Below are 16,398 nucleotides of genomic sequence, written 5' to 3' on the forward strand. Positions count from 1 at the left end.
AAAGTAGATAAAAAGAAAATTAGGCCCTATGTTCCCACCGCCCTATGTTCCCAAATTTCTAAGATTCTTCTCAAAATTAGGCCCTATGTTTATGTTTCCACAGTCCAATGTTCCCACAGCCCTATGTTCCGGGACGAACCCTCTACTACTACAGAGGACAACTGGATAATAGGTTGGGTGGAATTGGCTACCAAATTAATAGAAAGGGGGATAATCAGATACAAGAAATTTATGAAAAAAGGAAATGTGGGAACATAGGGCTGTGGGAGTAAAAGTGCGCTTTTATTTTTAATGCAAAACTTCCCCACAGGAAATGTGATACAAGCTTATTTCAGAAAGGGTGACATACTGTAGGGGAATTTCAGTCAGCCTCCTCCATCTGCAACTCACTCGAGTCGTTTCATCAGAAACGAAAGTGGAAGTGTACCTACTACCTCGTTGAGTGAGTCTTCGACCATCTTGCCTTCACAAACGCGCAGAGATGGCAGACGCCGCATATTCGTATGTGTTGGTCGTTGAGTTCGGCGAGAACGGTAACACAAAACTAAAAAACAAGTTAGTGAAATATTTTCAAAGTAAGAAGTCAAACGGTGGCGACTGTAAAATTCAATATGAAAGCCCCCACAGGACGGCAACGCTGCGTTTCAGAACAGAGGAAGGTAAATTTCGAACCTGCACTTAGACATTAGACGATGTGCAATTTGCCGTGATAACGTATTTTTGTTTGTTTTTGTATTCATATTTTTGTATTTAATTTCAGCCAGGCAAAAGGTCCTGGAGAAAAAGACGCACGAGGTTATTTTGAACGATGAAAGGGTGCTGAAGATCACCGTTCGATTACCAAGTGAGCAGGTTAGTGGCGTAGGCCGCGTAGCGGATAATCTTCCAATCTACATTCTACACAACAAAGTATTATTTGACGTTTCATCTTTTAATTTCTTCTACCCATCGACCTGACTCCTTCTGTATCACAAACAGTAGGCCTACTGTATTTGCAAATCTGGTATGTCATAAATGTATAGATGTAGCAGTACTGACTATCTGTATGTCATGTATGTCATATATGTCCTGATGAATTGAAAATGGGGGACCCTGATGTAAACAAGACGAAAGTCTTTCTCTGGTCTGCATCCCCTTAACAATTGTGTGTATTGAGCTGTACTGTATTACCCATTCTGCAATCTGTTAATAAAGTTTTCAATCAATCAATCAAAACCATACACATAATTCGATTTATCCTTCATTTAGACATCCCATCAATGGATCAAGAATATATTTAGCAAGAGATTTAGCAATATTGTCACAAGGAAAGATGAAATTACCTACCTGAGTTCCATCCTAGAGGCTAATCTCTCCTGTGACAAAATGGCATCCAATGTAATAAAAAAAAAGTCAACCAACGAACTCGATTCTTGTACTGGATCTCCTCTCTGGTAAACAAGAATACCCTGAAGACTCTGGCAGGAGCACTCATTCAAGGGTACTACAACTATGCTTGCACCTCACTGAAAAGTATATATAGGTATTATTTTATGCGTGTATTTATTTTTGTACATATTTAGTGAGAGAAATGTCATTAACACCCTCTTTGGAGGAATTAACCCTTTATCTGCCAGGGATTATTCTGATTTTATACCGTCCTCTGCCAGCTCTATTTGTCTATGGAGATGTTCCCCTAATTTGCAGGGCTATAACTTTTTAAATTGTATTGCTAAATTGACATTACTATGGCCCATTCAACATCAAGTATCTATCGTTTAGGATGTAGCAACATTCTACTTTTTCATTCACACATTCATACTAAAATATGGTCTAAAGTATTCTCGAAGACACTCTGATGTCACGAGACCGCCGCCATCTTGGTATAGGGGGACCATACGGATTTCTACCATCAAATCCATGCATTGAGCTCTGTTTTTATTACATGTTTTATCACATTCTTGTTCATTTCATAACATTTTCATACGATTTGTTTTGAAAATATTGAGGCCAACATGGCATTTCACTATTTCGAAAGCCTTTCTGGTGATTCTAAGGCGAGATATGAGTCAAAGATCTCCCCCTGATTGACTTGACATAATGTCCATACAAAACACCTGCAGACATGGCCATCTCTCGAATACCCAAATTGAAGCTGCTGTGTTACGTTTTGTACTAATAACGAACACAGAAATCCAAATCGCAAGTTTTATATAATACCAGCTGATGCATCACGGAGGAAAAAGTGGCTGGTGGCTAACGTTCGGCTAACTCGCTCCGTGTTGTGGTCGTGGTAGCTACATGCTAAGCTAACGTTAATTACATAATATCGAACCGATAGGAGCTTATCTTATCTAATCTTACGTGGTGGTACCACGTGTGCCACTACCCGATCAAACATCCACGTAAGATTAGATAAGATAAGCTCCTATCGGTTCGATATTATGTAATTAACGTTAGCTTAGCATGTAGCTACCACGACCACAACACAGAGCGAGTTAGCCACCAGCCACTTTTTCCTCCGTAATGGTATAAAACTTGCGATTTGGATTTCTGTTTTTGTCATTAGTACAACGTGTAACACAGCAGCTCTTTGGCATTGTGAAGGACTGAAGAAAATTCCGCTTGATAGTCTTTAATTTGACGCTTTAACGATCCGTTTCTGCACTAAATGAACGTACACAATGTACGAGGCGGGGCAGTTACCCCCCACGCTGCAGTTGCCTAGCAACAACAGGCAGGAAGTTGACTTCGAGAATAAATATGTTTTTATCGTTTTCTGCAGCATTCCATAGAACGTGAGTTATAGCCACAAATACATATATTAGATCATCAAATGTAGTTTGATACCGATTGACGTCAGATAAAAAATTTCAATTGTGCAAGGTCCTAAACGCCATGCCTCATCATCTGCTGGTGACCGGGGGGGGGGGGGGGGGGGGTTTAATAAGTCCGTGGCCGACGTTAACCCTTTAATCGCCAATGACGTGTTAAGACGTCATTCCTCGCCATGCGTAATCTGCCAATGACGTCGTACAGCGTCTTTGAGATCAATATTTCAAAAATCTGTCATGGCAATCATATTTCACCCACGGAGACTTGACGGGTGCTGCAGATCTCCTCTCAACTCTCCAACGGTTCAAGACCGCCATCTGGTGGCCGATCGGCGAATCGCCAAAACCGGAAGTGAGCGGCCGGAAGTGGTGCTCACCCATATTTCGTCCGGCCACTCGCTATCGCTCCCGGGGCTCCATCTCGACACACTGGATAATCGATCGGTTGCCCTAACTCAATAAACAACGTTATTTGGACGTATATAGTATTATACAACCTGGAACTGGACCAACTAGATCGACATCCCATAATAACGATCTTTTTGCTCCAGTAGCATCGCCCAATGCTACGAGGAAGCTGCGGTGAGTTTCAGCGTGTTTGATTAATATTTTCGATACAAACGGCTCTGATCAATATATGACCCATACTACATAAATGATTTAACGTCGGCCACGGACTTATAAACCCCCCTCCGGTCACCAGCAGATGATGAGGCATGACGTTTAGGACCTTGTACAATTGAAATTTTTTATCTGACGTCAATCGGTATCAAACTACATTTGATGATCTAATATATGTATTTATGGCTATAACTCACGTTCTGCAGAATGCTGCAGAAAACGATAAAAACATATTTATACTTTAGACCGTATTTTAGTATGAATGAAAAAGTAGAACGTTGCTACATCCTAATTACAGGGACCGAAACTAAAGCCCGCCAGGGGCGGTCTGTTTTTACCTTTGGCGCATGACACTTAGAGGGCTGCCGCCGTGTGGCGTGTAGACGTGTAGTTCATAACGATACTCTTGTGCGAGTACAGATCCGCTCGTCTTTTTTTTCTCCGCCGCGAGATCGTTAAAAAACTACAAGTCCCACATCGCACTCAAGTCAACGGTCCAATCACAGTAGAGTGACGTGACTGGTTTCATGAGAAAAAAAAGCAAATGACCAATCGGAAGCTATCTTTTGGCTTGTTTACTTCCGTCTGCTCTAGTCTATATCGGACCTCCATGAGCTAACGTTACTGTTTAAACAATGACCCAGTCAACTATTCACTTTTAGTTTAATACATGACGAGGCATTGTCTAACGGTATCTAGCTGGCTAGCTACTGATAGCTGCTGATATCAACAAATGCTCCAGCAATAGTCTATTCGAGTGCATAATACCTCCGTTTAGGGCTGGGCGATATGGCCTAAATATGATATCACGATATTTTCTGACCTTTCGGCGATACACGATACACATCACGATGTTTTTCTTTTTTACCCCAAACAATTCATTATGAGGCTTACCAAGACAGTATTTGATTTTGCAAGCTAACATTAAAGACAATAAAATACCCATGCATTTAGCATTTTTATATTATATATTAGATTTAGATTATTAGATTATATATTGCATATATTTAGCAATGAGATATTATATGATTTAGATATGAAATATGATGAATTGAAAATGGGGGACCCTGATGTAAACAAGACTAAAGTCTTTCTCTGGTCTGCATCCCCTTAACAATTGTATGTATTGAGCTGTACTGTACCCATTCTGCAATATGTTAATAAAGTTTTAAATCAATCAATCAATCAATAGCATTTTAATGAAACTACTGTATATATGTATGTCTCTAAATGTTTTGATGAATTGAAAATGGAGGACCTTATGTAAAAAAGTCGAAAGTCTTTTTCTGGTCTTCATCCTCCTGTACTGTATTGTACCCATTCTGCAACCCTTTAACAAAGTCTTCACTCATTCATTCTGACGGAAACATATAATTTTGATTGACAGTCGAGTCTGCCAATTACGTCACAGCGCTTGCACCCGCCCTGCTGTTCTTAGCACCAATCGGCAAGCTCCTAGTTTTTTACTTCCTGAATGTCCTGTGGCTGAACAACGTCAACAAAGCTACTAACGTTAGCTCCCCGCGGCCGTCGAGTAGGAGACCAGTGCTCAACAGGATGACTAAATGAGGCATAATGATTTTACTACAACGAATGTTATAATAAAAGCCTTTCCATACATCTGTCTGATTGAAAACTTTATTAACAGACCGCGGAATGGGCATATCTCAGCACGGGCTGAGATATGAACGAGTAACGTGTGGACAGATTGACGCGACACAATCCTCTTGGGCAAAACATCACGATATCCACGATACGTTGAAAAAGTGTATCGTTAATGAACTGTACCCGATATTTATATAATATCGTCATATCGCCCAGCCCTACCTCCGTTCCCTCGTTAGCTAGCTTAGCTAGCTCGCGTTAGATCCATCTGTCCCAGTAAACTAAATTGTCTTAACGTTATCTACCGGGCTAGCAGTAGCTACAGATAGCTCCTGATATCAATGTCTTATAACATTGATTGAATGCGTATTCTAGCTGAGGGCATGTTGAATGTGATTTGACAAAAGAACCGTAACGTTAAATAGGGTCCAGCTGCATCGCCGGAGAATCCTTGCATGCTGAATGTAGGGTCTAGCTGAATATAGGGTCTAGCTGCAGGGCCGGAGAATCCTTGCTGGAGCTGGAGGCTACTCAAGTTACACACACAGACAGTGGAGCTGTTTGCAGATAGCAAGCATTTTGACTTATTGCGTGGTGGCGATGTCTTGCAGATAATACAACTACAAGTATGATTATATAATATATATTTTATTTAAAAAAAAAATTATATAAAATATATATATATCTTTTTAATCAAAAAAAATTTGGCAGGTAAGAAATATGCTTGGCGGGTAGACTCTTCCCATCTACCCGCCACTGGCCGGTGAGTCAAAAAGTTAATTTCGCTCCCTGATCCTAAACGATAGATACTTGACGTTGAATGGGCCATAGTAATGTCAATTTAGCAATACAATTTAAAAAGTTATAGCCCTGCAAAGAAGGGGAACATCTCCATAGACTTACAGTGGTGGCAGAGAGGGGATTAAGATCAGAATAATCCCTGGCAGATAAAGGGTTAAATGATTCATGTAGTATTGGCGATATATATATCAGAGCAGATTATACGGTTAATAATAATCAAACACGCTGAAACTCACCGCGGCTTCCTCTGACCGTTGGGTGATCAGCGTGGAGCAGAAAGATCGCTATTATGGGATGTTGATATATGCGATCCATTTCCAGGTTGTATAATACTATATGCGTCCAAATCATGTTGTTTATCGAGTTATTTGCAACCGATCGATGTCCAGTGTATCAAGATGGAGTCCCGCTAGCGATAGCGAGTGCCCGGACGAAATATGGGCGAGCACCACTTCCGGTTTTGGCCATTCGCCGATCGGCCACCAGATGGCGGTCTTGAACCGTTGGAGAGTTGAGAGGAGATCTACAGGAGATCTCAAGTCTCCATGGGTGAAATATGATTGCCATGACAGATTTTTGAAATATTGATCTCAAAGACGCTGTACGACGTCATTGGCAGATTACGCATGGCGGAGAATGACGTGTTAAATCGTCCTTGGCGATTAAAGGGTTAATGGTGAAGAGGTTGGAGGTGGATTGGCTAACATTACACAATGGCTAGTTGTTAGCTAGATAGCTAACTATTTAATTTAATTTCATTCATCATCAACAACATTTCATTCATCAACAGCTAGAAATAGTATTTGATCAATAAGAACATGATACAAATCAGGGTTTCCGTTATGTACGGTAATTACCTTTTTTTTACCGGGAAAATCTGTTGAAGTCCGACATATTTAAATCTCTCCGGTCATAATGTCCTGTGAAAATAATTCCCTCTAAGCACAATTTGAATTGTATTAAAATAGGCTAAAATTAAATAGCCTATGCGATGAACGAAACAATCGTTACATTTGTTAACTTTAGTTCTGTTTCATTAGGGGCTCTGCTTGGCATCACAACTGCACTTCCTCGCGTACGTGCACGCGCACTGAATAAATTCCACAAATGTACCTTTAATACCAGTATTAGTCTGACCACACCCCTCATCAGCTTACCTTCATAAGCAGGTGTGTGGTCACCTGCTCTCCTTCTCGCTTTCACCACAAGAAAGTGCCTCGGTAGTACCCCACTTGACGTGTTGTTAGTGGAGAAAAATTTTGTTTACAAGGAAGGAGATACGTTGACATCATATCTTTATTTTCTCTCTCACTATTTTCGAGAAAATACGGCGATATTGTCTTCGTACTGGAGTGTAGGGCTGGGCGATATGGCCTAAATATGATATCACGATATTTTCTGACCTTTCGGCGATACACGATACACATCACGATGTTTTTCTTTTTTACCCCAAACAATTCATTATGAGGCTTACCAAGACAGTATTTGATTTTGCAAGCTAACATTAAAGACAAAATAAAATACCCATGCATTTAGCATTTTTATATTATATATTAGATTTAGATTATTAGATTATATATTGCATATATTTAGCAATGAGATATTATATGATTTAGATATGAAATATGATGAATTGAAAATGGGGGACCCTGATGTAAACAAGACTAAAGTCTTTCTCTGGTCTGCATCCCCTTAACAATTGTATGTATTGAGCTGTACTGTACCCATTCTGCAATATGTTAATAAAGTTTTAAATCAATCAATCAATCAATCAATCAATCAATAGCATTTTAATGAAACTACTGTATATATGTATGTCTCTAAATGTTTTGATGAATTGAAAATGGAGGACCCTTATGTAAAAAAGTCGAAAGTCTTTTTCTGGTCTTCATCCTCCAGTACTGTATTGTACCCATTCTGCAACCCTTTAACAAAGTCTTCACTCATTCATTCTGACGGAAACATATAATTTTGATTGACAGTCGAGTCTGCCAATTACGTCACAGCGCTTGCACCCGCCCTGCTGTTCTTAGCACCAATCGGCAAGCTCCTAGCTTTTTACTTCCTGAATGTCCTGTGGCTGAACAACGTCAACAAGGCTACTAACGTTAGCTCCCCGCGGCCGTCGAGTAGGAGACCAGTGCTAAACAGGATGACTAAATGAGGCATAATGATTTTACTACAACGAATGTTATAATAAAAGCCTTTCCATACATCTGTCTGATTGAAAACTTTATTAACAGACCGCGGAATGGGCATATCTCAGCACGGGCTGAGATATGAACGAGTAACGTGTGGACAGATTGACGCGACACAATCCTCTTGGGCAAAACATCACGATATCCACGATACGTTGAAAAAGTGTATCGTTAATGAACTGTACCCGATATTTATATAATATCGTCATATCGCCCAGCCCTACTGGAGTGTCTGGAAGATGTTGATCATTCTAAAAATCCTCCACCGGTTTTCGTATTGGGAGCACGCCGCTGCATGCTTCTCAACTGCAGTTCCTTGCTGTGTTTGTTGGGGTGAAACCTGTCAGGCCACAGCTGAACTGTCGGACATGCCGCTGTTGTGAGAAGCGGTGCGTTCCAGGTTGGGTGAGTAGTGTTTTGCTGGCAGGCTCCACTTGTCTGTTAGTGCTATGGGGGCTACTTGACAATGTTTATGGAAACCGGCCCCAGGCTAGGGTCCTTTGTTCAGCCACCTAGGCGACAGAAGGCCTTGGTCTGAAGACCATTATAGTTTTAACTAGTGGGCCGCGACCATTAACACTGGTGATCCCTGTGTGTTTTGGACGAGTGGATTCTCTCTGTCACCGTGTTAAGGCCCCATCTTTCATATCCAAATGAGAGTATTCCTTCACGAGGGGATATGTGCATGGATGTGCGATAGCGGCAGATCCATGTTCAAAGTCAGCTACACAGGCCAGTTGGTATTGTGCTGATTCCGTCGGGTGTTGGTAAGATCACCGTTGTGAAGCGGTGTTGACATCTTGTTTTCTCTTTTCTCTTAAAAAGTGAGGAGAGGTTCAGAACGGCGGCCTGTCTGGGTGAGTGTTATGTCATTGTTTACAGGTTCAGTTGATAGCTGCTTAGCTTACGGTTAGCCAGTCAGCTGTTAACTGCTGCGTTAGCCTGCTGGGATCGCTGCATGGCCTGCTCAGGTTGGGCCTACTGTTAGCCAGTCAGCTGTTAGCTGCGGTGCTAGCATGTCGTGATCGCTAGGTAACGTTAGCTTGCTGCTATAGGCCATGGCCTGGCGCGGGGTAGCTTAGCTTCTCGCGCGCCGCCGTGAGCTCGCTTCTGGTCGCGTGCGTCGTTAGCTCGGCGTCTCGCGAGCAGGAGCAGTAGCACCCGAACGGTTGGAGCGGCCGTTAGCTTGATGCTATTCTGTTGAACGTGCTTTGATTTTAACATGTTTTACACTCTTGACTACGACGTCATCCTTGACAGGGGATGTTTCGTCGACCCTGCCCTGAGCCAGGACGGCAAGGTTGCATCAACAAAGGACTGTAGTGCGGGTTGGAGCGGCGACGCTGCCCAGTTCGAACAACACAGGAGCGGCTGTGTTCCTACGGTGTCTGTGACTGCACTTCGCTGATCTACGTTCCGGGTAGGAACAGGTTTGACCAGACCTTATAACACGTTTTCTGGTTTTACTTTTCTAAATGTATTGTGAATAACGATGTTTTTCCCAAAACGTGTGTTGCTGCAATGCATTTGGGATACGGCGCGGGTTATGTGTGAGCTGTTTTTGTCACTGGCAGTTAGCTTCTCCATGCAAATCGGGATGTAATGATCTGGTTGTTGTGTGAGAAACATCATGGTGTTTATATGTACCGTGTACTCACAACTAAGGTAACTGACCTATGAAGCTATGCTTGGTGACAAGTGAGTAAAAGAATGTTCTTTTCTCAGCCTGTGATGACAATGAACAGTGTGTTCACATATTAACAGGTTTTCCTGTTTTAACTGGCCGTATTGAGGGTAAAATAAGAGGATTGTGTTTCCCCCCGGTTCCCTGGGGACTTTTTCATCCTCCTATCAGACATGTTTGTGCACTGTTTGTGTCTTTTGTGTGGTAGGGATGCGATGTAACTCTTAGCTTGATTGCTGAGGTTGTGCTGAAACTGCTGGAGAAACTTTATTTTCCTAAAAGAAAAAATGGTTTGGTCGCTTTCGTGTGTGCTTAGCAAGGCCTGTGGCCGATACTAATCGAGAATGATGTATTCTCTCATTGTGAAAAACGGCGTTCCTCTGTTGAGTGTTTTTGCCATTTTTTGTAGGTGATGATGGGTTGTGTGTGTCATGTAACCTACAACTGGGTTGGACTGGCCACAGAAGCACATGTGTATGTTGGACCGGGGCTCTTAGAGCCCTCTCTATTCTGTGTTTTTCCTTAGTAAAAATCAGATAGCAGGTTAGCTCATGCGCTGTGTGGAGCTGTCAAACGCTTCATAGAGCTGACTATGACTGTGTCATATTCTCTTTTTGTCATTACATCGTATCATGGGTGTGGGGTCGTAAAGGGGTGAACTGGTAACCTTTCCTCTCCCCCTTGTTTCTGTCGGTCAGGGGTACACCCCCTGTCCTTCAAGGTTCCCGTCACGTGGCGGTTCGGCACGTTACGGGGGGGGGGGGGGGGGAGTTCCTGGTCCCACGGCCTGGTATATTGGGCGTGTGCACCGCAGGAATTCCCCCGCCATAGAGTACGTCACCGTGCGCGTCTCTGTTGGTAGGACTTCCGTGTGCTGTTCAGGTCCATGTGATGGATCTGTTTCAGGGGGGTGGTCAGGGCTCCTCCTCACCAAGCGCCTATTCGGGCCTTCTGTGAGTTCGGACTCCTTCTTCCATGTGAGGGAGCCTCCATCGGAGTACAGAGCCTTCCTCCTCAGATTGTCAAAGTGAGTGGACCCTCTAGAAGGGTCCTATTCTATTGTATATGTATTCGATTCAATTCGATTATTGAGTGTGTATGGGTTCAGTGCCTCTTCCCCGGAGAGCCCTAAAACCAATTTTTTACATGGCTCAAGGTGCAATATATTCTTTTCAATCTGTACAGCTCGCGTGGGAAGTCTCTCTGGGGATCCCCGTCTCCTTCCTATGGGAGGGTGGTGGGATGTAAAAATGTGAAATTTTTTTACCCCTGGCTGTGTAGACTGGGATACATACTGTTGATGCTTCCTTCTTTTCTATTCCAGAAGTGTTGGAGTTAGGGAGTGTCACACCCCTCTTGTCGTTCCCCTGGGCGCCTTGGGGATTCAATGACAGGTCTGAATAGCCTGTTCATTGATGGGGGTGTGTCCCGACGCACGTATAGTGCTAGCTCGCTGTAAACAGGCGACTGACTGGCACGCCTTGGTTGCTTGTGGTTGAAACGGCGTTTTTATAAAGCAACTGACGACCAAGCCCTACGACCTGGGTTGGTTTTTTCGACGGATTCTCGTTCATGTCTGGGGGATGATGACGGAATGGATCTGAACATATGTAGAGGGGTCTCACGCCCTTGGGGTGGGCCACCAGGCGCGGTTCGGCCGAACGTCTGGGTGGCGCCTTTTTCATGTTAAGATCGACACGCATATCTGCCCTTTCTCCTGGAGTTGGCATGTCGGCGTGGTTAGGGCACGGGACTGGTTCTGGTCACGCTGGACCGGATCAGTTGGACCCGTTGTCCGCCGGGGATGCAGATCTGCTGTTCTGGTACCCTGGGGGACTTGGGCTTTTTTCAGGGGGAAAAATGCCAGGTCGGTCCGGGTGTCACAGGGTTAGGCGCTATGGAGACCCTGGTTGGGTATGTTTTTACTCAGCACTGTCGTAATGGCTTGCGGCCATGCCAACCTGTACACGCTCGATCTCGTCGGATCTCGGCCGCTACACAGGTTGGTCCTGGTTAGTACTTGGTTGGGAGACCGCCTGGGAATACCAAGTACGGTGTGCTTAGGGGCTGGTTCTCCATTATTTTTCGCTCCTCTCTCACGCATGGCGAAGAGGGGCCTGTTGGGGGTGGTCTTTGACCTCCTCTGGTGACCCTGTGCTTCCCGTATCGCCAGGCCCGGTCCGAGGTAATGTTCGTCGACCCGTAGGCCTGGGTTAACCCTTTTTTGGAAACTGAGACACTTGTACTGCGGTATAGCCGGTGTATACCCGCAGGTGTGTTTTGGAGTTTTTTCTTGAGGGGTTATAGGAACAACCACCGCATTGGGTAACACCGAGGTGGTTGATTCCCTGGTGTGTTGGAGCAGTGTCAACTCCCGGGTTACCCGGTTGAGGGTGCCCCTGCACGTTCATGACGTCTGCCAATTGTGTCAGCCTTCTCTGCCTCAACCCCTCTGGGTGGGGGTTTTTAAATGGAGGCTTGGTCATGCAACAACGCCAGCATACGCCCCTTCCGCCGGGGCAGCTGTGTTCAGCTGTCCCCTCTGGCGCCTGTCTCGTCCGCAGTCTCCAGGCTAGGGTTAACAGCCTGTTGCCTGGTTTTTCCCCGGTGCGCTGCCTGCTTCCGTTGGTTAACCTTTTTTGTGTGCTTACGCAGGCATTAAAGCGTTCCGTCTTGGGACGGATATCCGTCCATTTGATTTGGAGATTCCGTCATTTGATTTGGAGTCGTGACGGATTTTAACCTGAGCCAATCAGAGGCGTCAAATATCCTTTTTTCCCCTACCGCGGCCGCACCAAACAGTCATTTGCGAGCAATCGGCAAATTCTCAGGCAAATGCAACCAACCAGAAGGCGAGATTGTTCTGAGTTTACAGCCCTTTCACCCGCCTCCGCTGTGCTCAGCACCAATGGGAAGCGCCCATTTTGAGACTCTCTAGCGTCTAGCTCTACTCGCGAGTAAACTTGACTCATCAACACCATGCGGCAACTTTTTACGAGACCGTAAGTTCATTTGACTTATTCTAGTCTAAAGAAACATATATATTACTATTGCTATTGATAAATCTAGGTAACGTGAATGCCACAAAACGAATGCCTTTTGTTAATCAGAACGTTATTTACGCGACAAGCAGTGTGTTGTTGTCGTTGTTGTTGTTGTTGGTGGTGTTTCGTGTGTGTGCTTGCGCCGCTCGCTTTCTGATAAATGTATGAATGTTGATAAATCTAGATAACGTTAATGCCACAAAACGAATGACTTTGTTAATCAGAACGTTATTTGCGGTATCAATTGTTTTTAAGCTCAATAAACGTCTTTCTCCCATTTGTCCGGGAGATCTCTGGGTAACAGTACTGTATATTTGCATATCATATATGTCACAAATGTAACATTACTATATACCTGTATGTCATGTATGTCACTATGAATTGAAAACGGGGGACCCTGATGTAAACAAGACGAACGTCTTTCTCTGGTCTGCATCCCCTTAACAATTGTGTGTATTGAGCTGTACTGTATTGTACCCATTCTGCAATCTGTTAAATATTGATTGATTGTTATTAACAGATTGCAGAATGGGTACAGTACAGCTCAATACACACAATTGTTAAGGGGATGCAGACCAGAGAAAGACTTTCGTCTTGTTTACATCAGGGTCCCCCATTTTCAGTTCATCATAACATATATGACACACATGACATACAGATAGACAATACTGCTACATCTATACATTTATGACATACCAGATTTACAAATACAGTAGCCTATTGTTTGTTTGTGATACAAAAATAGTCTAAAAAGAGTATATACATTTGACGAAGAAACTGTACATTGGAGGTGGTTGGGTGGGATGGGGGGGGGGTTGTAACTATACATTGGATTATCGACAAAACCTTACTTGGTCCCAAGAAGAGGGTCTCGTGTATTAAATAAAGTTTTCATTCATTCATTCACTCTGGATCTTGTAAATCCAGTAGCAATACACACAATTGTTAAGGGGATGTAGACCAGAGAAAGGCGTTTGTCTTGTTTACATCATCAGGGTCCCCCATTTTCAATTCATAGTGACATTTATGACATACACAACATACACATGACATCATGACATTTATGACATAGGGACATACATGCCTTACAGGTATATAGTAATAGTACTGTTACATTTGTCACATATACGATATGCAAATATACAGTACTGTTACCCAGAGATCCTAACAGTAAATATATACATATGATGAGGAGGAGACTGTACATTAGGAGGGGGTGAGTGAGTGGGTGGTAAATAAATATATACAAACGGTGGGGAGGAGACTGTCCATTGTTGTTGTGGCATAATTGCGAAACGTGTTTAGTCCCTTGTTTGTATGATAACAAGCCATTTAGTTCATGGTTCAAAGTGGGGAGGGGTGCTAGCTCGCCATCAATCAGAAGCTAGCCACAAGACTTGCACTCACGCTCTCCAGCACACAACAGTAGGGTCTCTATAGTCACAGTCAGGACAGTAGGCTCGCTCTACAAGTAGGCTCCCTTAAAACGCTAACGCTATTAAAAAAATAATACAGTAGAGGTTAAAATAAGAATATGACTTGGCCAGAAAAAAAGTTCAGTCAGGAGATTTTTTTTTGCTTTAATCCCTGGCTTACGGCCATGCTGACTGCCTGTTCTGCAGGGTCAGTGTGCCAGGCGGTGTACTATTGGGGGGACAGGGCCCGCTCGGCTTACGGCCATACCGACCTGAACACGCCCGATCTCGTCCGATCTCGGAAGCTAAGCAGGTTCTGGCCTGGTTAGTACTTGGTTGGGATACCGCCTGGGAATACCAGGTGCAGTAACTGAGGGGCCTTTGTCCGAATACGCTGGCGATGTGGGGGGCGGGGCACTACGTGCCCACCTGGTGGGGTCTTGATGCTGGCATCATGGACTTCTCCGGGCCCCCATTCCAGGGAGTCCAGTCCTTTTGGTGGGTCTGGGTCTTCCTTCGCGCTCCGCTGCTACGGCCTTGCCACAGGGTTGGGTTTGCCCTTGACCCCGTGATTCTGGGGGCAGTAACGAGGTTGTTCCTCCGTTCGTTCCCGGGTGGCATGCGGGTTGTGCGTGTGTGTAGTCGTGGGGTCAAGCCACGGTCTGCTCACCCTGTGCGTTGGGTTGCTTGAGTGCCTCTTCGCACGGTCGGGTCCGTCGCCTTCCCGTGAAGCCCCTAATAGGGGGGATACCCTCCATTAGGGGGGGTCGGGGGGGCTCGGCCCTCCCTGTTCTGATGGTTTTGGGGGGCTGTCAGCGGGGTGTATTTGTCAGCCAGCGGCTCCGCTTGGCCTCCCCTTGTGCAGTTGTGATGCCAAGCAGAGCCCCTAATGAAACAGAACGTTAGGTTATGACTATAACCAAGTTCTGTTAATTAGGGGTGACGCTTGGCATCAGACGGCCGCTGCAGCCCTTGACCTCACCTTGTGGTGAAAGCTTGGGAAGGAGGAGAGCAGGTGACCACACACCTGCTTATGAAGGTAAGCTGATGAGGGGTGTGGTCAGACTAATACTGGTATTAAAGGTACATTTGTGGAATTTATTCAGTGCGCGTGCACGTACGCGAGGAAGTGCAGTTGTGATGCCAAGCGTCACCCCTAATTAACAGAACTTGGTTATAGTCATAACCTAACGTTTCATTGATGCTTCACTCTGATAAAGCGCGGCTAGAGCGCGCTCGGATTGAATGTTTTTTTTCTTTCTTTTGTATTGAGCGGAGCCTGCCTGGCCGCGTGTTGCTTATTTACAGCGGAACAGTGCAAAAATGCTTCTGCATTCGTCACCGCACGCCACTACGGTAATGCGCCTTTCCTTTTCCTTTGCCCAGGTGCGTGCACCGGCGTGCTCGCCCAGGTGCGTGCACCGGCGTGCTCGCGAGGTGAGGTGCTCGCGCCGCGCGCGCATGCGCATGCGACGCCCGCTTGGTTCGACACATATTAACACGCTTTGGTTCAATTTGGTTAATCACTATGTACACGTGATGGACGCAGCAGGCGATCACTCCTACTGTTATTCAGCTGCGCCGAGGTACATGATTGATTGATTGAGCACTACTGAGCTAACATGAAAGACTGTAGAGGTTGAGTACTTTAATATCTAAAGATGGTAAGTTAAGAGTGTTGTGTTCACTCATAGTTAAATACAGTAGAGGTTGAGTACTTCATTATCTAAAGATGGTAAGTTAGAGTGTTGTGTTCACTCATAGTTAAAGACTGTAGAGGTTGAGTACTTTAATATCTAAAGATGGTAAGTTAAGAGTGTTGTGTTCACTCATAGTTAAATACAGTAGAGGTTGAGTACTTCATTATCTAAAGATGGTAAGTTAGAGTGTTGTGTTCACTCATAGTTAAATACAGTAGAGGTTGAGTACTTCATTATCTAAACATGGTAAGTTAGTTAGAGTGTTGTGTTCAGTCAGACAGTAGACAAGTAGAGGTTGAGTACTTTATTATCTAAACATGGTGAGTTAGAGTGTTGTGTTCATTCATAGTTAAAGACAGCCGAGGTTGAGTAGTTTCTTCTGATATTCCATAGTAAAGTACACGTTAACGTTACAATGTGTTGTGTTCACAACACTGTTTAGTCTGACGACGCGTCGCGAAGTACACGTTAACATTACAATGTGTTGTGTTCACAACACTGTTTAGTCTGACGACGC

General features: G+C 44.3%; 2 protein-coding genes across 2 annotated transcripts in view; one reads left to right on the forward strand and one right to left on the reverse strand.

Moving 5' to 3' along the window:
* The window catches only part of parp9 (poly(ADP-ribose) polymerase family member 9), a 44,183-nt gene extending 42,792 nt beyond the window's left edge, over nucleotides 1-1,391 (reverse strand). Inside the window, exon 1 of the mRNA XM_084311076.1 lies at nucleotides 1,327-1,391. The gene's annotated coding sequence lies outside the window, so the exon portion shown is untranslated. The remainder of the gene's footprint in view (nucleotides 1-1,326) is intronic.
* parp14rs1 (poly(ADP-ribose) polymerase family member 14-related sequence 1) overlaps nucleotides 482-16,398 on the forward strand; it is a gene marked incomplete at its 5' end in the record, with an annotated part of 70,925 nt that continues 55,008 nt past the window's right edge. The window contains 2 exons of the mRNA XM_084311373.1: nucleotides 482-659; nucleotides 761-852. Coding sequence (XP_084167499.1) covers nucleotides 482-659; nucleotides 761-852 — 270 coding nt within the window. The remainder of the gene's footprint in view (nucleotides 660-760; nucleotides 853-16,398) is intronic.

This window comes from Notolepis coatsorum (assembly GCF_963971535.1).
Source record: "Notolepis coatsorum genome assembly, chromosome: 3".
Taxonomy (NCBI): domain Eukaryota; kingdom Metazoa; phylum Chordata; class Actinopteri; order Aulopiformes; family Paralepididae; genus Notolepis; species Notolepis coatsorum.